The sequence below is a fragment of the Periplaneta americana genome, chromosome 10 (genome assembly GCF_040183065.1).
Source record: "Periplaneta americana isolate PAMFEO1 chromosome 10, P.americana_PAMFEO1_priV1, whole genome shotgun sequence".
Taxonomy (NCBI): Eukaryota; Metazoa; Arthropoda; class Insecta; order Blattodea; family Blattidae; genus Periplaneta; species Periplaneta americana.
The window spans coordinates 4,950,585-4,973,247 of record NC_091126.1 but is presented as its reverse complement, the minus strand read 5'-3'; the positions used below and the strand labels follow the sequence as shown (position 1 = coordinate 4,973,247).

At 36.1% G+C, this 22,663-nt stretch overlaps 1 protein-coding gene across 5 annotated transcripts in view; it reads left to right on the top strand.

Moving 5' to 3' along the window:
* Nucleotides 1-22,663, top strand: part of Shal (Potassium voltage-gated channel protein Shal) — a 270,375-nt gene that overhangs the window by 209,631 nt on the left and 38,081 nt on the right. For all 5 annotated transcript variants that reach the window (XM_069836761.1, XM_069836762.1, XM_069836760.1 and 2 more), the window contains exons 3-4: nt 10,766-10,954; nt 12,950-13,102. In XM_069836761.1, coding sequence (XP_069692862.1) covers nt 10,766-10,954; nt 12,950-13,102 — 342 coding nt within the window. The remainder of the gene's footprint in view (nt 1-10,765; nt 10,955-12,949; nt 13,103-22,663) is intronic.

Below are 22,663 nucleotides of genomic sequence, written 5' to 3'. Positions count from 1 at the left end.
CGGACCTAATATTCTGAGAGGAGATAGTAGCCATAAAAACAAGAAAGTTACCAGCATTTGCTCTTAATGGGTTGTGAGAAAATCTGAGACAAAAAAAAAACTCAACCAGGTAACTTGTTCCAACCAGAATTTTAACCGGGCCCAATACTTTCACGGTTAGACGTACTCCAGAATCCACAGCGGTGGACTCGGTGTTAGAAATCCATCCTCCACAGAGTAGTACGCGCCATGGATCGCCTTAGTTTCAGTGTGTGGACAGGGGATGTTTGAACCACTGTGCACTGTGTGGAGTTTTGTGTGACGATTCACAGAAGTTTGATGTCGAGGTTGTGAAAACTCACCTCTTACAGAAATTTCCTGCCTTTATGTGTTGTGTAACTCCTCCACAATTATTCGTTTATATCCAGCGTCGGTTCTGTTGGGAATGAAGAAGAGAAAACGACAGGTAGGTTATGCTGTGTTAGAGCTGGGGACGGAGCGATACTGTTGGGTAACTCGGTTCTATCGGTTTATGTGCTTGGCAGCGGAGCACCGAAGTTGCTCGGTTAACCGTAGCCGTTACCGGTCAGTTCAAACGTTCAAACAGAGTTCACGTGTTTCACTTAGCTCCAGCAGACAACAACATAGGTAATATTGTATTTAAAATATTTTCTGCTGCAGGACAAATTATTTCCTTATCCCCAAGGCGGGCTGAAACTCTACTATTATATGACCTGTCAAGTGGGCCTAATGAACACTGACACTCTGAACATATTACTGTAAATAATAATAATATTAATAATAATAATATTTATTATTATTACTATTATTAAAGTCCAGGATAACAAAGGTGATTTGGAATTGAACGGGTTACATTTGCTCCTTGACTATGCAGATGACTAGACCTGCAAAAAATCTCGAATTTCCCCTCTCTGGATTTTATGTGTGTGCTAGGTATAGTCTTATTTTACGCGTTTGAAAAATCCTGAAGTGCGGAAAGGTACGGAACTTAGATTTTTAAATTATCCCGTCCTTTAGTTTCAAGACGGCAGCTATTCGACGTCTGGCGAAATGCTTCGAAATCAGAGAGAATTATGGGAATTGTGTCATTTTTACTGCATGCTTACAATTTAGAGGACTGTAATGAAGAGATTTCTGAAGGAATTACGTTTCATGTCAAAAAGTCTTAAAAATCTAAAGAATAGTGGTTACAAAGACGCACAAAATGGGCAGAACGCAAATCTAGCTGGACAAAATTGACTTCTTTCCATTCTATCATATTTTTACGAATCTTTGAACAGGAGTTACATGTAGTATATATTTTTGTGTGCGAACTCTGATTACGTTTGCAAAACAGGAGCTACCTCTACATAGGGAGTGCATTTAGACAACATTATTAACTTATCTCCTACCTAACAGATTTTTATGAAACATTGTACGGAAGTTACAGGTGCCATATATTTTTGTGTACAAATTCTGATTACGTTTGCATAAGGAGCACTACTGCTTTAATAACTTCTCTCTTATCTTACAGGTTTTTATTAAATTTTGTAAAGAAGGTACAGCTGTCAAAAAAAAAGTGGCCGCACTCGTGAACAGCGAGTATTTTCAAAGTCCACTTCGGGTCGCGGCGATGTTACACGATGCATGTGCTTGTACAAGCAGTTCCGGAACTATAAAATTGTTCCATATCTGCTCCTCGCAGACCAGAGGTAGAGTGCTTTTTTAATGATTCAAAGGTTCTGGGTTCGCGCCTTCTTCAAGTTTTCATTTTATTTTTTAATCGTTCTTTAGCGATGTAAATTATATTCAAATTATCATTTATATCCAGTTATCGTTCTTGATGGATATCATGTTATTTATATTTTGTTATTGTTCTTTAGAGATATGAATAAAATTCAAGTCATCATTTGTATTCTGTTATCGTTTTATAACGATATGAATAATAATTATTACTATTGTAGCTACAGTATCTCCAATGGGGGTTAGCCCTATTTTACATATGTATGTTAGGGCTATAGTTTTATACACAAAAAAGATAAGCATAAAGAGAAATGGAAAAGAAAATTAAATTAGCTTACGCGGTGTAAACAAAACATAAACAATCCGTAAATTAGGCATTGCGATTGCAAAACAAATATCAGTTATCAATTTGAAACATACAAAAACATTACCAACACACATACGTAACACTTCTATAACACAAATATGCAGCTTTCCGTACCATACATCATAAATTAATACACAATAGTCACACAAACACAATCAAACTATAATTACGACATTGCGACGACATCAAGCATCCCATAACTGACTCACATACATAACAAATCAAGCATCCGTTACAACACATACACTTCAACATAGTAACCACACTTTTAAAAGTTACAAATTTTGCTCCAAGAAGAATAAATAGGACACTGTTACTAATTACTATTCTTCTACAATTTCTTAAATGCATCTGTAATAAATCTGTGAAATTCCTATATGAATAATACTCACGTTTTTTATATTGTTATCGTTCTTTAGCGATATAAATAATATTCAAGTTATCATTTATATTCTGTTTTCCTTCATTAGCATTATAAAATAATATTCAAGTTATTTATATTGTTATTGTTCTTTCGCAATATAAATAATCTGTATTTTATGTAGGTAATTATTATAACACAAACATCTTTCTTTGTAAAATAGGTTATTTTATTTAGATAATTAAATACGTATTATTTAATATCTTATATTAATTAAACAAACCGATATTTATCATTTGTATTGTGTTATCGTTCTTTAGTGATACTGTATAAATAATATTCAAGTTATTTATATTGTAATCGTTCTTTAGCGATATAAATAACATAAATTTAATATTAGGTTTGGAAAAATCCAGTTGCATAATACTGCTATTAGTTTTTCTTTTTGTATTATTATATTATACTATCTTGAACCACAATAAAATGAAAAGGAGTAACAAGGAATTGAACCTGAGACGTTGACATCTAAATTCCGACGTTCGTTCGCTGAGCTACGACGGCAAAAGTGTGGAAACATTTTCGGAAAAATTGGCCCAATCACACTTTAAGATTTTCTGATGATTCGTAGAAGCTACTCCAGGATGCGGGGGGCAAAGGCTAATTGAGATTTCCCGATCTCTGATAGGGTCAAACATCCTGATAGAATTAATATTTAATCCTTTCTGTGACTTTCGGTGAAGTCCGGAGGGCCCAATTAGTCAAATCCACGCTCCTAATCTCCACGCTTGGGCCCCCTGGAATTTAATAAGATGCGAAAGAGATAGTGGTGTGCGGAAAGCAACGGGATGTTACCGCATTTAGGCCTATCCTTCCCAAGAAAAACTGCAAACATGAACAAAGGAAGCTTTTAATAGAAGAAGAAGGATATTCTGCGGACCTCTGGAAAAAGAAGTAAGGAAGAGACTAGTGAAGTGCTTTGTTTGGAGTGTGGCATTGTATGGGGAAGGAACATGGGCATTACGACGAAATGAAGAGAAACGAATTGAAGCATTTGAAATGTGGATGTGGAGAAGAACGGTGCGTGTGAAGTGGACAGATAGAATAAGAAATAAAATTGTGTTTGAAAAAGTGAGTGAAGAAAGAATGATGCTGAAACTGATTAGAAAGATAAAAAGTAACTGGTTGGGTCTCTGGTTGAAAAGAATAATAGACGACATTAGGATATGTGGATCATATGCGGAGACTAAGAGGAAGGCAGAAAATAGGAAAGATTGGAGTTTGCAGGGTTTGCAATGAAAGACCTGCCCATGGACAGAACACTTATGTATGTATGTTCAGAATGCCTGGAATATCGTGTCTAAGAACAGTCGCTATTTGCAAAAACTAGTCAATTCCATGCCCACTCGACTGCAAGATGATCGAGATAAGAGGAAGATAGACTAAATATTGAATTGTGGCTTTTTGTTTTGTTTTTTGAACGCTTAATTGTTTGAATGTTTTAAGGCCGACGCCAGTAAATTTGTTTTGTTTATGCCACGAAAGATATTTTTATTGAGAATAAAATCTTTTTTCTTTCCATTTGCAGCCACAATATCATAATGATAAAGTCATGGCATAATATATTAATGAACTTGATGTTAATTACTAAAATAATCGTAAAAGAGAAAGGAGCCATTATGTATAGTTTGTCTCTCTCAAAAACATAACAAAAAAGAACATAAAAAGCACGTGGTTGTAGTCGAACACAGGACCACATGAATAAGAGGCCTGAACGCTACCATTATGCTATCGATAACACACAGAATACTTCAATTATAACTGTAGATATCAGGCAACGTGGTCCAACAACATGTAACATCGCCTGTCTCCGAATTGTAGCGAAGATACCCGAAGGGAACTTTGTTTCAGGAGAGCGGCTACTTTTTCTTTTGACAGCTGTACAGTTATATTACCGGTTGTTCTGTATGGTTGTGAAACTTGGACTCTCACTCTGAGAGAGGAACATAGGTTAAGGGTGTTTGAGAATAAGGTGCTTAGGAAAATATTTGGGGCTAAGCGGGATGTTACAGGAGAATGGAGAAAGTTACACAACGCAGAACTGCACGCAATGTATTCTTCACCTGACATAATTAGGAACATTAAATCCAGACGTTTGAGATGGGCAGGGCATGTAGCACGTATGGGCGAATCCAGAAATGCATATAGAGTGTTAGTTGGGAGACCGGAGGGAAAAAGACCTTTAGGGAGGCCGAGACGTAGAAGTTAGTTAAAGTTATGTTTTATTTAACGACGCTCGCAACTGCAGAGGTTATATCAGCGTCGCCGGATGTGCCGGAATTTTGTCCCGCAGGAGTTCTTTTACATGCCAGTAAATCTACTGACATGAGCCTGTCGCATTTAAGCACACTTAAATGCCATCGACCTGGCCCGGAATCGAACCCGCAACCTTGGGCATAGAAGGCCAGCGCTCTACCAACTTGCCAACCAGTTCGACCCGAGACGTAGATGGGAGGATAATATTAAAATTGATTTGAGGGAGGTGGGATAATGATAGAGACTGGATTAATCTTGCACAGGATAGGGACCGATGGCGGGCTTATGTGAGGGCGGCAATGAACCTTCGGGTTCCTTAAAAGCCATTTGTAAGTAAGTAAGTATGTAAAGAAGGTACAGGTAGCGTATAAATTTTGTCTGCAAACTTTGAGTGTGTTCGCATAAAGGGAAATACCCCGTTATAGGAGCGCATTTAGACAAAATTAATAACTGTCGTATATAATAGATCTTTTATGAAATTTCGTACAGAATTTACAGGTAGCATACAGGGTGAACTGTAAATAGTGTCATTAATTTCAAGAGTTAGTCTTTGAGATATTTCAAACAAAAATGTTTAACTCAATTTTGCTCGTTTGCGCTTTTTTTTCGAGAAAAAATTATTTTATATTAAACATTTCATAGCGTGTTTTGGAAAAGCAATTGAATTAATTTCCAATATACTCAGTATATTTAAGAGAGCAGTGTATTATGATAATAAATGACTCAACGAATTTTAGTTTTGTCCTTTAAATGTACAGAAATTTTATCCAAACATATGTAGTTTTTCGTTCTACAAAGGAATTTTTAAAACCTGATTCACTGTGGCAACGCTGTAAAGATTCCTGGACAGATGAAGCTAGTGTATGTGAGGAGTGGGTACGACAACGAGAAATGTAAACATAACACAATTGCTTTTAAATATGTTTCGGGAAATTTGATTTGTTTATCGATTACTAATTTAAAGTTTAAAGTGGGAGGGAACTATTTGTAACTGGATGAAGAAAATGCTCGTAGTGCTACAAACGAAGATTTTTTAAATCATTAATTGAATAGCCGCCCGGAACAAGGTTGTAACTCTCATTTCTCATACGTTGACTTTTTAGTGAATAATGGTTGCTAATGATGCGCTATGTGTATTACTTGTACTCGTATTAAAATCGGCACACATGTCAGATTGTCAACCTTGCTCTAAAGAATTAAGAGTATAGTACAATGTGTTTTCCCTATTTTTGAAGAATTTCGTATTTGCTGGTTACAACTTCGTTCTGGGCGGCTACTCAATTACATTTGTATGATGTAAAACTTAATAAGTTTTTCTTATTGACTGTGTTCACCGAATATTTAATTAAAATTAAATTGAAGAGATTAAGAATAATATTTTTATACATCAGCATTACGAACAGTCTTTACCGTTAGTAAAGATCGTGCATAATATGCCGCATTATCGTACTAGTGCCGTAAAAATATTTCCATTTCAACAGCTAGAACGTCATGACTTCTAGTGAGAAGGCATAACCTGTATCGTAGAGTTAACATTATGAAACGATTTACCAATGCTATAATAGGCTACTGTTGTTGTCATAGCAACCTGACATGACATCAAACTACCCATCATTACAAATCTGATGTTATGTCTTTATTAATATTGTTTTATAATGCTGTCGTATAAGAAAATAGCGCATGAAATTCATTTATAATGAATGTTACACAGTTGTTATATTCGCAAAAGTATGAAACTCACTACGTTCGTTTCTAAACATGTTGCTCATATAATAAACTATAACATTAAAAATTTGTTTCTTAATATTACTATTTTAATTTTGTTCGTTACTTTAACGTAAAATAAGCATTTCGTATTATTATTTTTTCTTTAGAGTTTTAAATGTGTTAAGATTTAATTTTTGTAACGTGAAATATGCATCATTATTGTGTGCGATCTCTAGAACATTCAATTGTAATGGGAGTGTAGAAATATTTCTTAATCTTATCCATTTAGTTTGAAATAAGCGTCCCTTATTGTCTGTGTTCTCTGAACATTTAATTAAATTTAGGTTGTAGAGTTTATTTTAAATTTTCCAACATTTTATTTAATGTGAAATGAGCATTGTTCAATCTCCGTTTTCTGACAGAGTTTAAATACAAAAATTAAACTGTGTATCATCTGTATTTTTTCTTACATGATTAAAAACAATGTACATGGCAATGACCTTTAACAAACCAGGTGAAGGGGTTGTTCAGAGCAAGACAGCTTAATGTGTACTGCCTGCTGGTTGCAGCATTGCAATATCTCGTAATTAATGTATTTTAAATTGCACGTTTTTCTGGAAAACTTCAAAATATAGCAAAATAGTATGTAACTTTTTTGTTGCTCTTTACTGAAGGCTAAGTTGGCTATTTATCGACGCTGTATCAACTACGATGTTATTTAGCGTCGATGAGATTGGTGATAGCGAGATGGTATTTGGCGAGATGAGGCCGAGGATTCGCCATAGATTACCTGGCATTCACATTATGGTTGGGGAAAACCTCGGAAAAAACTCAACCAGGTAATCAGCCCAAGCGGGGGTCGAACCCGCGCCCGAGCGCAACTTCAGACCGGCAGGCAAGCGCCTTAACCGACTGAGCCACGCCGGTGGCTTTTATTGAAGGAATCACCTACCAGAATGAGTGACATTAATTAAGGCTGGCTCTGTATACATGTATACAAGTACATGTAACTCCAAAAATGTCATAAAACTTTGTTATATACAGTAGCACGATTGATTAATTTCGTCTAAATGTATCCCTATATAGGTGTAGTTCCTCGTACATAAACCTGGTCAGTGTTTCTGCACAAAACATACATATATGCTACCTGTAATCCCCATGCGAAATTTAATAAAAATCTGTTAGACAGGAGAAAAGTTTTAATTTTGTCCAGCTACATTGGCATTTTTAACTTTACATGTAGTAGGCCTACAATAAGACGAAATGAATTGGTCCTACAAAGGAAACGAGTTGACTGGAAATGTAAGTTTGAACGTAATAGTTTCTGATCGTCCCAACATAGTTCAACATTTCCTCTGTTAGGCCTGCTCGATGCTCTCCGCCAGACTCTCCTCCATAGATCTCGTCACCTCTTCCTTAGAAACAAGTACCACAATTTTCACAGTATTTATATAAAGTAAATTGAGAAAGAAGGGGGGGGGGCATATTGATGTGCATATAATAAGGTAATTGTTTATCAATCCTGTCCCAGAGAGAAAAGGGCCTAAATTCGCAAAAATGTGAAAATAAATTATAACCGGAAAAATGATAATTCTTGATAGACACTAACATTAACTGCGTCTTTGTTCCAAAGAGAAATACGATAGGTTCTACAGATGCCTCAAACTAGCAAGCTGTCTCGTTCGCGCAGGCGCATAGAGCACTTCTCCCTTACCACTGTCCGCCTACTGCTGTACACTGTGGACTAGAACGGTACAGCTCAGTTCTAATAACAGTTGAGAAGGCTGCATAGGGAGGGTACATCTTGAATACATTGTCAAGAGGTCAACTTTTCAGATAATATGACTATACCTGGGTATCGGAGCCTAGGTGGGCCCCCTCCGTTAGCTCTACTACTTCCCCTATCCAGGCAGCTTCCTAGTTTGAGGCCTCTGTACGTCCAGGGACTTGGAACATTTCTCTCCGTTTTGTTTTTTGACATTCGAGGTTGAATCCTATTATTACGTAGAAGGCTGTGGTGTAAACTATTCTGCGTCTGTTTCTATTTTTTTTTTCAGATGTGTATTGCGTAGTTACATGGCTTTTAACTGATCAAATTAATATTCAGTCAAATTTTCTTTTACGGAATACGGAGACATAGGTCATAAGTGAAGAATGTATCAAATAGTAAGAACAGATTTAAAAATAACCTAGCCGTGAGAGAGCTTACCACTTAGCTTTTATTAGTGGTAACTGGTTTCGGATAATTTGAGAAATCTAGTAGGCCTAATCAGTGAATCAGCTTTTTTGTAATCTTTCTGAAATTTTGATTCTGAAGTTTAGATCCTTTCTCTCTGGGTCGATTCATTTAAATATACAAGGATATGAGAATGAAAGGTGCCAAACCTTCACAGTTAATATAATTCCTTCTACGGGAGTCTATTTAACACAGCTTTCTTACATCTTGCAGTAATTTAATTTTAATGGATTTTTTTTTTGTATTACGAATAACAGACACTGATGATTACCAATTGCATGTTAATTGTAATCCTTGGCCAATAGGAAGAAAAGTGAACATGGAGGGAACCAAAGTTCCGGAAATGATACTTTATAACATTAAAGAGCTGCGATAATTAATCTTAAAGGGATAGCCCCAGCGTACTCTTAATGTAATCTGTGTAATGCTCAGTGCAGATTCCGAACTCTACATTAATACAGTAGTCGCTTTTGCAGAAGTATAAGACTTGGAAAAATAATTTTCTTGTCTGGGAAAAACCCTAGAAATATAACAAAAATTATTATACATTTTTATTTGTTTACGCTATACTGAAGAATTACCACAGTATCTTTGAACCGTGCCGTTACGTTTAGCACCAAATTTAAGTAAATACACAATCTCGCCAAAATAAGAACACGACTTTGGTATGTGGCGTCATTGGAGGGAGAAATTTGCTTCTTTTCTTTCTCTGCCTCCTTCGTTCTGGATATTACTGAGAGATAGCGCCACTGTTAGCTACATGGTATATTTGCGCAAATATATTGCAAGTACATTACGTGACTTAGATGAGAGTCTCGAGAAAAACAGTTTTGCTATATTTCTTTTTTTATTAAATGTTAAGCACAGGAACGCCAATTCGTAATTTCATTTAAGAAACAAGCCAAACTAATTATCTTTGCATAAAAAACGGATGCTCCCTGGACCAAATTATCGTATTTTATAATTGTTTGAAACTTATTACGTGACTTAGATGAGAGTCTCGAGACAAAACAGTTTTGCTAATGTTAAGCACAGGAACTCCATTTCGTAATTTCATTTAAGAAATAAGTCAAACGAATTATATTTGCATCAAAAACGGATGCTCCCTGGACCAAATTATCTTATTTTATAATTGTTTGAAACTTATTTAGTCGGTCATGGCCTTTATGATAGTTTTTGTTTCGTAATATTGATAAACAATAATAGGCCTATAATGAAAGCTGTGAATAATTTTATGGACCCTAATTTTTTTTTTTTTTCGTAAAAGGCTAGGTATTTTTCTCTAGGCCAGAAATAAAACGGCAACGCGGTCATAATTACGTACTTAACGCTTTGGCAAATATTAACCGCAAATTTACTTTCCGTCATTTGAATGATATTCCGTCAAACACGCCTTTTTTCATGTTCATTTCCTTGTGATAGCCTACTTTAAGATCTTACTACATCTGCATTTCTTTCAATGCGTTCAAAACACCGCCGTTGTACTACATAAAACTTTGCACTTGACTAATGCAGTGAATTATTTAAGAATATAGTCGCGAATTTTACTACCACCATTTCGATTGTGTTTTGTTTGGCACGGCTCGGTACGGCCCGGTGACTAGTGGCCAGCGAGTAACGTCGACTATCGATATTGCTCTGCCGTGGGTATTATCCAGTTGTTCCTTTGTTTATTTATTTAATATATATGCTACAACAGAGCCAGGCTCAAATTAGCCTACAGTAGCTACATACAAGGTAAAATAAACGAAAAAGAATGCAATGAAAATACAACCCTATAATACAGAGTCTTCAAATAGACGTTCATCCGTGATTGTGCGGCCGCGCTTGGCTGTTTGCTGGCAGAGTCGGATATTCATAGCCTCTTACGTTAACCGCATATAGATTGCTCATGAAAATTACAATAACATAGAAGATGTTGGAAATGATGGTCTTGTGCCACCACACATCTCTCCACACCTTTTAAAAAAAATTGCATTTGTTGTTCTCAGTTGCTGCAATTGCAATATTGTCTTTCAGTTCTTCCAGTCTTATGCGTATTCTGATTGTTTGCTTGCAGAAAGCGAGACTTGCTCGCATCCGCATTGCCAAGGCCTCTTCGGGGGCCGCGTTCGTCAGCAAAAAGAAGGCGGCAGAGGCGCGCCTGGCTGCCCAGGAGTCTGGCTTGGAGATAGATGACAACTACCACCAAGAGGACATCTTCGAACTGCAGCATCACCACCTACTCCGTTGCCTCGAGAAAACCACGGTCAGTCTCACAAATGAGCACTATCACATACCTCTTCTTTACCTCGAGGACAACTACTTGGATAAGCTGCGGTGTAATGCTTTATTTTTCTAATTCGCCTCGGCCGGTCTCAATAAGGCTTTGGTCTACATAAATGTGTTCTCAAAATTGGAAAATTGTTGGACAACGAACTTCCTGCCGGAAACACTCAGACATCGGAATCACAACACACAACCATAGCCACCAAGAACACAGTAAAATCATTTTACAAATACCGTGAACAATAAAATGGACACAAGCGGCAATATCGTTAATACCTCTAAGATCGCCAAAACAAGTAGACCTATGCCTTAACACGATCACATTAACACCGCTGCTACCAATAGAATCATTATCACCATCACTGCAAAATTCATTATCATCATAGAGACTGTCAGTGTAAACATCACAACAACCACCAACCACCAACATTACCATCCATATCACCAATACATCAACCCCAGCAACATCAAGCCGCTAACAAAACATTTAACCGCTAAAAACTTTCACTTCTATTACAAAATCAAAATCACCACTACCACACTTACTACAGACACAGCAACTACCAACATCAAGAAAACTAAAACCACTGCAATCATTAAAATCATTACAAAAATACTACAGTCATCAACAATAGGCCTACTGCGGTACATCTACATTATACAAAAACACCAGTACACCTAAAATAGCACTCAAGCGACATACACTATTATGAACAATAAGCCTCAACTATCACCACAAATGGACCGAATTAGTTACAAATGGCTTTTAGAGAATCCGGAGGTTCATTGCCGCCCTCACATAAGCCCGCCATCTGTTCCTATCCTGAGCGAGATTAATCCGGTCCCTACAATCATATTCCACCTTCCTCAAATTCATTTTAATATTATTCTCCTATATACGTCTCAGCCTCCCCATTGGACCTACACACTCTCCAAAATATCGCCATTAACACACCTGGACTATTAGCACTAACATACCTGCAGTGTGTCCACTATCATCACCAATACACATGCACTGTCACCAACAGTAACACCTGCTCTATCACTACCAAATACAAAAGTATTATTACCTATCTTCATCAAATTTCTACAAAAGTATACCTCCGCTATCTCCAATATGTCACTGCAACATAATCACAATCACCATCAATACATTTGCAACACCTGCATTATCACCGTCAATACAGTCCTCTGCACAAGCACACCTGCACTGTTACATAGGGTGGCCAGACGGCCTCTTTTGTCGGACATGTCCTCCTTTTTAGGCCTTTGTCCGGAGTCCGGCCGGAATTTAAAAAAATCAAGAAATGTCTTCCTTTTCGTAAATTTATGCCTGGTATTTTAAAATTATCTGATTTGACGCAATTTTCAAGTACGTAATTTGTCTGTAGGTGGCAGCAGCATCGACGGAATATACTCTTTGCCACGATCATAACTCTCCTTGCTCCTACGTGTTATGGTTGTTGCTTTCATATGCAACTAACTGTAAAATAATGTTATATTAGTAAGCTTTATCATAAATATGCTGTAATAAAATAGATATTGACATCATCTTAAGTATAATGTAGGCCTAAATCTGTACTGTAAATATTTTATAATAAAATATATATTGATTGACGTAATTTAAAGTATAATATAGTCCTAAGCCTAAATCTAAGTACATATTTTCTGTCCTCTTTCTCCGAACAATGTCATCCTTTTTTAAGCTTTCTGGCCTCTTTACTATCGATGGGAATCTGGTCACCCCGCACTTCGCCACTATATCCACCTACGCCGACATTCACACTGCCACCTGCAATACGACTATCATGGAATTTTATTCGCTTGTGAAATTCAAACATATTTAAAAAAATAATTCCATCATCGAATCCTTGGAAATGTCTTAAGAATGAGTAACATGTCATGCACCAGTCGGAGGTGGATCTCTCTCATGTCCAAAACATTGTGACCGGATGGCGGAATGATGTGGTTGCAGGACCGAGAGTTTGTGGAAATGGAGGTGCCGTACAACGGGCAGCCCAAGCGCCCGGGGTCTCCGTCGCCTCTCGCCAGTCCCGCGCACTCCGCGGCGAGCCACCCGGGGCTTCTGCACGCCTGCTGCGGGCGCTGCTGCGGCCAGCGCTACCAGGTATGAGAGGTGCAAGCCTTGCTTTCCGGCGAAGTAGACGAGGACATCACCTTATCATTTTTTTCGTTTTACAAAATCAGAGAAATACGTGATTTCGTTTATTCCTTTTCATTCGCCTTATCGTAACTGGAATGAATCCGCATTGAAAGGTTTAATGTGGAGTATTCCATGTCGAAAGTTTCTTATTATGGCGAAATTGTTTAATAATAATTGTCACGTACGTAATTAAATTTTTGGATATAATATGAAGTCTGCAATATTTTCAGTTGTTCTTATTGATATTTTAGTTATGTAGATAAGTTAGTATTTGAACATTAATACACACAATTATTCCAGTTTGCAATAATAGCACTGGAAAGTAAGATAATTTGTGACATGTTGTAAATCAATCACATGCAAATAACCCACCTCCAAACTGACGTGAGGTGCGAACCAGAGACAGCACACAGAATAACACCGGTTGAATCCACTTCCACGACAAACTAACTTCATTACTTTGTTGCCATTAATTCCACTACAGCTTGCGCTTCTACAAGAACCTAGAGTAATTGTTGGAAATGTTCGTATTGCGTTTCTGTTGTAGCCAGTGCAGCATTAGTGCTCACATTTTATTGACCTCACTTCGGGGATGTCGTTCGTTGCGTATAATGCAGATATGAGCCCAGAGTACGGAAGGTATATCTGTGCTACTCGGAAGTATAATAATTTCTCTAATTAGCTAGTATTCTGAAACTAAAAATGTGTTGTTAATTCCATAGTAGCTTCGTACAGAAATTTCTTTCAATTTTCAACTACAAAATTACATTTTTCTTATGCACTTATCACAAGAATTCTAACAAATCACGTCATTCTTGTTAACTCTTCAAGACTGTACATCAGGACACAAAATTGAACTGTAAAGAATCAAGTTGTTAGAAGTAGTGTGATCTGTAACAATTGTTGTAATAAGTGTGTAGGAATAATGTAATTTTTAGTGAAAAAAATTGGAAGAAAAAGAAAACTGTAGAAAACAAGTAGGCTTAAGGAATTAACAACACATTTCTAGCTTCAGAATACTGGCCTATTAAAGAAAGTATACTTATGAATAGTTCGTTCTCTATTCTTATCCTTAAAACTAAAGAAAAAAGGTATTTTTAACAACTTCGAATTAGGGTAACTCTGTTTATATGACAGTTTTTCCTCAGTGGCTGACTCCTCGCGAACCACCCTGTATAGATCTGCAGTAGTCTATGTATAATTTTCACTCGTCTTTGTCACACATGCGTAATTCAACTTCAGTTGTAACATTTAACGCACACGTGAAGAAAACTTTAATATAAAGGGCACAAACTGAAAAAATATTTATATGTAACATTTTTCTTCCACTATCATAATACAAACACTTGTGTACAAATTTCCATTAAATTTCTGCTAGTGAGAATCCAGATTCTAAACATGTCGTGCCGCACAGCTGACATATCTAATGCCACGTGTTACTATTTCTTCCACAAGTCAAATGCATTTCCTTATTGCTTATTTAACTGTGGAGTTGTTTGGGGATCGTGAGTGGGGAGCGGTGAGAGAGAGATGTGGCCGAGGAATCGCCTGATTGTCGCGGTGCATCACTGCACACTACAATCCCGAAGTGTGCGTCGGGTTCTTTCTCCTTATTGGATTGCTGGCAATTAACCTTCATATTTCCGTAACCGCTGATATTACGGTGACATTTCCTGTGTCGAATTTAATCATTTTTGCATTCTATTATGCTACGGTGTTCTCAGATAATATTCTGTACATTGAGAAAAGGGTATCGCGCTTACATTACATTTTAAGTTTTGGCCACATTTCATTAAATATTTTACAGCACACAGTATTTATTAGAGAACATTTTCATATAAGGAATTAATTTGAAATTCTAATTTTTGTTCTCAATAATAAAACTAGAATCGTGGCAACCATATCCCCTGCAGGGGTCAAATCTTCAGCCTGTCACGCACACGGTCCGGGTTCGAGTTCCGGTCAGGCCTGAGATTTTTCATTAAAAAAGCTATAGTGACTCTTTGGGAGGACAAGGTCTTTTCTCGGGGTCTCCCGTTTCCCCATATTAGGCATGTAGGTCTACAGTTGTCAAAAAAAAAAGTGACCGCACTCGTGAACAGCGAATATTTTCTAAGTCCACTTCGGGTCACGGCGATGTTACACGATGCATATGCTTGTAGAAGCAGTTTCGGAACTATGGAATTAGTCTATGTCTGCGTCTCGTCGACCAGCGGTAGAGTGCTAGCTTAATGATTTGAAGGTTGTGAGTTCGGGCCTTGTTCAAGTTTCCATTTCATTTTCAATCGTTCTTTAGCGATATAAATAATATTCAAATTATAATTTATATTCTGTTATCGTTCCTTAGCGTTATAAATAATATTCAAGTTACCATTTATATTCTGTTATCGTTCTTTATCAATATAAATAATATTCAACTTATTTATATTTTGTTATCGTTTCTTTTAGCTTTATAAATAATATTGAAGTTATAATTTTTTATATTCTCTTATAACAGAATTATCGTTCCTTAGGGATATAAATAATATTCAAGTCATCATTTGTATTCTGTTATCGTTCTTTAACGACATAAATGATATTCAAGTTATCATTTATATTGTTATCGTTCTTTAACGATATAAACAATATTCAAATTATAATTTATATTCTGTTATCGTTCTTTAGCTATATAAACAATATTCAAGTTATCATTTGTATTCTGTTATCGTTCTTTAGCGATATAAATAATATTCAAATTATCATTTGTATTCTGTTATAGCTCTTTAACGATATAAATAATATTCAAATTATAATTTATATTCTGTTATCGTTCTTTTGTGATATAAATAATATTCAAGTTATCATTGGTATTATGTTATCGTTCTTTAGCAATATAAATAAAATTCAAGTTATCATATATAATGTGTTATCGTTCTTAAGCGATATAAATAATATTCAAGTTATCATTTATATTCTATGTTCGTTCTTAACGTCAAAAATAATATTCAAGTCATTTATATTCTGTTATTGTTCTTTCGCGACATAAATATTCTGTATTTTATATATAAATAACCATTTTTCCTTGTAAAGTAGGTTATTTTATTTAAATAATTAATTATATATATTATATTAATTAAACAAACCGACATTTATCATTTATATTCTGTTATCTTCCTTTAGTGATCCTGTATACATGATATTCATGTTATTTATATTCTGTTATCGTTCTTTAGCGATATAAATAATATTCAAGTTATTCTGTTATCGTTCTTTAGCGACATGAATAACGTAAATTTAATATTAGGTTTAGAACAATACAGTTGCATAATACTGGTGTTAATTTTTTCTTTTTATAAAATATTACATTATACTATCTTGAAACACAATAAAATGAAAAGGAGTGACGAGGAATCGAACCTGAGACGTTGACATCTTAATTCCGACGTTCTTCCGACTGAAATACGAGGGCACAAATATAGAAACATTTGCGGAAAAATTGGCCCAATCGCCCTCCAAGATTTTCTGATGATTTATAGAAGCTCGTCCAGGATGCGGGGAGCAAAGACGAATTGGGATTTCCCGGTATCTGATCGGGTCTAAAATCCTGATAGAACTAATATTTAACCCTTGCGGTGAATTTCGGTGAAGTCTGGAGGGCCCAATTAGACAAATCCACTCTCTTCACCTCCACGCTTGGGCCCCCTGGGATCTATTAAGGTACGAAAGAGACAGTAGTGTGCGGAAAGCAACGGGAAGTTACCGCATTTATCCTTCTCAAGAAAAACTGCAAACATGAGCAAAGGAAGCTTTTAATAGGAAAAAGAGCATCTTGTAAGGGCTTCTGGAAAAAGAACTAAGGAAGAGACTAGTGAAGTGCTTTGTGTGGAGTGTGGCACTGCATATGGAAGAAACATGGACATTACGACGAAATAAAGAGAAACGAATAGAAGCATTTGAAACATGAATGTGGAGAAGAATGGAGCGTGTGAAGTGGACAGACAGAATAAGAAAGGAAGTTGTGTTGGAAAAAGTAGATCAAGAAAGAATGATGCAGAAACTGATTAGAAAGAGAAAAAGGAATCGGTTAGGTCATTGGTTGAGAAGAAACTGCCTACTGAAGGATGCACTGGAAGGAATGGTGAACGGGAGAAGATTTCGGAGCAGAAGAAGATATCAAATAATAGACGACATTAAGATATGTGGATCATGTGCGGAGACTAAGAGGAAGGCAGAAAATAAGAAAGATTGGAGAATGCTGGGTTTGCAGTGAAAGACCTGCCCATGGGCAAAACACTTATATATGTCCAGGATGCTTGGAATGTCGTGGCTGAGAACAGTCGCTATTTGAAAAGACTCTAGTCGATTCCATGCCCACTCGACTGCAAGATGTGATCGAGATTTGGGGAAGATAGACTAAATATATTGAATCGTGGCTTTTTGTTTTGTTTTTTGAACGCTTAATTGTTTCAATTTTCTAAGGCAGACGCCAGTAAGTTTGTTTTGTTTTTGCCACGAAAGATATTTTTCTTGAGAATGAAATCTTTTTTTTTCTTTCCATTTGCAGTCATAATGTCATAATAAATACTGATAAAGTCATGGCATAATACATTCATGAACCTGATGTTAATTCCTAAAATAATTATAAAAGAGAGGGGAGCAATTATGTATATTTTCTCTCTCTATCTAAAAAAACAAAAAAGACTATGAAAAGAACGCAGGACCTTACGAATACCAGGCCGGAACGCTACCACTACGCTGTCAAGTAACACACAGAATACTTTAATTATGGCTGTAGATATCAGGCAACATGGTCCAACATATAACATCGCCTGTCTCCGAGTTATAGCGAAGATACACGAAGGGAACTTTGCTTCTAGAGAGCGGCCACTTTTTCTTTTCACAACTGTACATTATTCCGTTAATATTTCTCCATTTCGTCATTATTCCATAGCATTCCCCGATCGTCGCTTGGGACAAGGGAGGGTTGCCTGCTCGAAACCTGGGTACGCAGCGAACCTTAGTGTAGTCAGCCAGTGGGGTTTGGGAATGCGCCTAGTTTGATGTTTAGCCCATTAGGTCGTGAAAATCGCAGCGCTGAGTCCTAGTGCCCTCTCCCGAAATTTCATTCCATTCCATGGCAGCCATTTCAGTTTGCGTTTTGTTTCTTTGTAGTTCCACGTGTTTCAACCTAACGTTTAACCTTGCCACTAAAATTAACTATCAAATACAAATAGGAATGGCATTTTGTGTTTTAACAGACAGGCTGGTAATTGTGATACATAGTTAAAACACGTAGACATTGCACAAGTTGAATTTATATATTATTAATTCCGATTTAAATTACGAGTAACCCGTTGCAGGAATTCGACAACAATTTTATATCATGGACATATAGGCTACTCTGCAATTTTTAAACAAGCAACATTAGCGGAAATGTCTCGATGACTAGAATATCTGTGTATTCAACTCGTCACGTTTGGGACACAACTGTTAACAATTTGTCGTTTTAATCTTCGTCTCTAATTAAGAGTGAGTTAAAGGTATATTTCATGTATTGATTACAACAGTAGTCACAAAACAAACATTACGAAATACAGGAATGATTTGAATCTGTTTTGTTTTTGTACGTGAAGAATAAGAAATAATGCACTGCGCTTGTTACACTCGCATTTGAATAAGTAGCTCAGATAAAAATTAGAAGACAAAATTATACAAACAAACTTAATTCGCGTCAAGTAATAGATATAAGTGATGGGACTCTATTCAGGGACAAAAAGAGATAAAGTAATGTCGTATAAACTTATCCTCATGTCAGTTATTCTTGTGTTCCAACAACAATATTGTCGTTGTTAGAGAATGATCGTAGAAATGGTGTAAACAATCTCCACAACACTGAAGTAACTTTCCACGCCATTGTTTAGTCAGCAATTCAGTAAGTTGTGGATACGAATAAGTTGTATTGATAAATTTGAAGGCGTGTGGATGGCGTGCCGCACGTAATTTATGGACAATGGTGTTCCGCCTCATTTCAGTCGAGTTTTTAGAAACTTTTTGGGTAACTAATTTCCAAATAAATGAATTGGTCATGGAGGATTCATTATCTGTCCTGTACGATCTCCGGAACTGAATTGTATTTTTTATTGTAGATCAACTTAAATCAATTGACACCAACACTGAAATATTCCGACAACGTGTTTGCGAAAGTTTAACGTAAATTCGACAGAAGGACGAGGCGTTGCACATGGAGCACTGCACTTTGGAATCGAATGGGGTATAAGTTTATATGGAAATCATTTTTTATACTTATGTCCTGAATTCGTTGCTTAAATTGATGATGTTTTATGAAACATTTCTATGTATTTATTGAAATAAACCATTTGAGATTAATATTTATATATGAAAAATAGTTTTTCCAAGGAATCTCATGGCATACAATTTAAAATGAGAGAGTACACAATTCAACAACACATATTTTAAATAGCAATCATAGTTACTGCACTCTAAGAATTGGTAAGTGCATACAATGTCATTCCTAAGAAACATCGATAAAATTGATACAGGTTTACAAACTCTCAAGAAATTGAAGTCCCGATTATGCACTTCTTATTTATTAATTGTTATTTCATTGCCGAAATTTTCTTACTTATTAAATTACAAAACAGCTCTTTTATTATAAAATTCTTGTCATCACTATTGATTTATTATTATTGGTATTATTATTATTATTATTATTATTATTATTATTATTATTATTATTATTACTACTACTACTACTACTACTACTACTACTACTACTACTACTACTACTACTACTACTACTACTACTACTACCGTCTTGTGCCATTTAAGTTATTCTAACTTATATTTTATTTCTTATTTTGCTACTCTTACTTTCTGATTTGATTAGTATTTTTAATATTTGTTATTTATTTAACATGGTAGAGATAGGCCATTAGGCCTTCTCTTCCTTTCTACCTGATTATACGTGTTCCAACAGTACGCAGGTCTTACAGTTTTCTCTATACCGTGTGTAGTTCTTGAAATTCAAATTACTTATTCTGCTAATGTGTCTTATAGGATGAATGTAAAAAATAAATATTAGTAAAGAATAGGAATATTGAACATGGTTTGTATTTGCAGACTTGTGTCTCACATTCCATTGTACCAGAATACTGGTTTATTTGCAGTATAATTTAATAAAATACTTTACAATATTCATGGAGTATAATGTTTCTTTTATTCTGATTAGATGAAGACCTACTAATTCGCTGGAAAGTTTGTTCTACAGGCACATGAAATGATCGCTCCTTTCCTTTCTTTTCTTTTCTTTTCCTTTCCTTTCCTTTCTCACTGCTGGGCATTTTGAATCCTCTTCCTTACGTTATAAAATTATGACAAACAACATTAGACTTGCTTTATTTTCAAAGATATAAAAATTAATGTAATTCAAAGATTTATTGCTTATTAGTAGCAGTGATTATTGCACCCATAGAATTATTTAGAAGTCCAAACACTTTAATGCAAAAGATACATATTAATTACAAAACATTACGGTTCAAAGTTGTGATACTTACTCTCAGATGCTTCATTTCCGTTCTTCTACCAGGATTAATTTCGAAATGGAAGAAATCAGGCAGTTGATGCCAATCCTATGTAAGTTATTTCGTTCTTTTGCCTCAAAATAATAGTTCTGCCCCTGCAGGTGCAAATTGCTGCACTTATTCTGTTTTGTGAAGGCAATGCAGGATACTCCAATGCTCTGAAAGTATTTAGAACTCAATCCATTTGAATTGTGGACCCTGTAATCTGCCTTTACTCCGGAAGCTTTTTCCATAAAAAAAATTCGAAGGGATTGATTGACAAAAGAAAAAAGTTCTTAGAGGCCAAAAACTTTGGAACGTGTTGTAAATTTGCGATGGTTTTAGTAAGAAGTCTTGGAATAGGGCTGGGGACGGACCGGTTCGATTCGGAGCAGTTACTGTGACGTCATTACTCGGTTGAACCGAGTACAATACAGAGTACAAATTTGTGGCGGCAGATTTAAAATTTAGATAGATTGAGTCGATTTTTTTAATTTTTTATTTTATTTTATTGGGTTATTTTACGACGCTCTATCAACATCTCAGTAACGGTCAGCACGTCTGGTCGCGAAACCAGGTGGCCCGGGTTCGAATCCCGGTAGGGGCAAGTTACCTGGTTGAGGTTTTTTCCGGGGTTTTTCCTCAACCCACTAGGAGCAAATGCTGGGTAACTTTCGGTGGTGGACCCTGGACTCATTTCACCGGCATTATCACCTTCATTTCATTCAGACGCTAAATAAAATTAGTATGTATAGTAATATGTTCAGACTGTCGATGTTCATTAGGTCTACTTGACAGGTCATATAATAGGATTAACTCCTCTTCAATATTAGAGGCCTTTCAGCCCGCCTTGGGGATAAGGAACTAATTTGTCCTGCAGCAGAAAATGTTTAAATACAACAGTACCTACGTTGTTGTGCTAGAATTAAGTAAAACACGCGAACTCTGTTTGGATGTTTGAACTGACCGGTAACGGCTACGGTTAACCGAGTAACTTCGGTGCTCCGCTGCCAAGCACATAAACCGATAGAACCGAGTAACTCAACAGTTCTACTCGCTCCGTCCCCAGCTCTATCTTGGAAGCGAGTAACGTCTCAGAACATGAAACATGTAGGGCACAAATATGTACAGATGAGCTATTGAATATCATGGTGATCTCTAGGATGAAAATTAAAACCTATCCTGATTAAATGAAAATATTCTCAGCACACATTTCTCTAAGGAATTTAATCGATAAACGACACGTGAAATTCAGAACATTTCGCAGATTTTTTTCTGATTCTGTACAGATTCTGGAAAAAATTTCATTAAAAATTTTATAAATAAAATCGTCTGTCATAATTGAAGAGTACAGGAGAAAATGTACAACGTCAACTTTTGTTCAATAATGGGAGTAGGATTCCATGTAGTCTAATGCTGTAAATCAAACAGCCCAAGTGCTATGATAGGCATACGTGCCAAAGGCTGACTTTAAATTGCTCTCCTGAAGTGAATACAGCACGATCTTTTCCTGCATTCTTCAGTTCTATTTAATATTAACCGCTTTTAAAATTTATGAGTAGCGTTTTTAATTAATGAAATGATGGTTTTCGTGTAAGCCTCATTTTTATCGGGCTTAACTGTCTGAATTTTGTCTAACAGAAGTTGTGACTGGTGACAATGGCATAGCCCTACTCTTACTTCCAATTGCGTGGAAATTCAAATCAAAGATGTAAATTATGAATGGTAAAACGTCGTGCACTATGTCGTACGTTAATAACTGAACTCGCCGCTGTCTCCGTGGTGGTGACTAGTGAAGTGTTCATTCAATTTTAACTTTGGGACATAGGTCCTAAGCGAAGGAGTGACTTGGATTTCGTAAAGTAATTCCAAATTTAAATGAGAGGTACACAGTTCTATAAATACTTTAAAGTCTAAATTTCTGTTTTCTGGCCATAGTCAATCTCTTCCGCTAAGTACTTCAAAA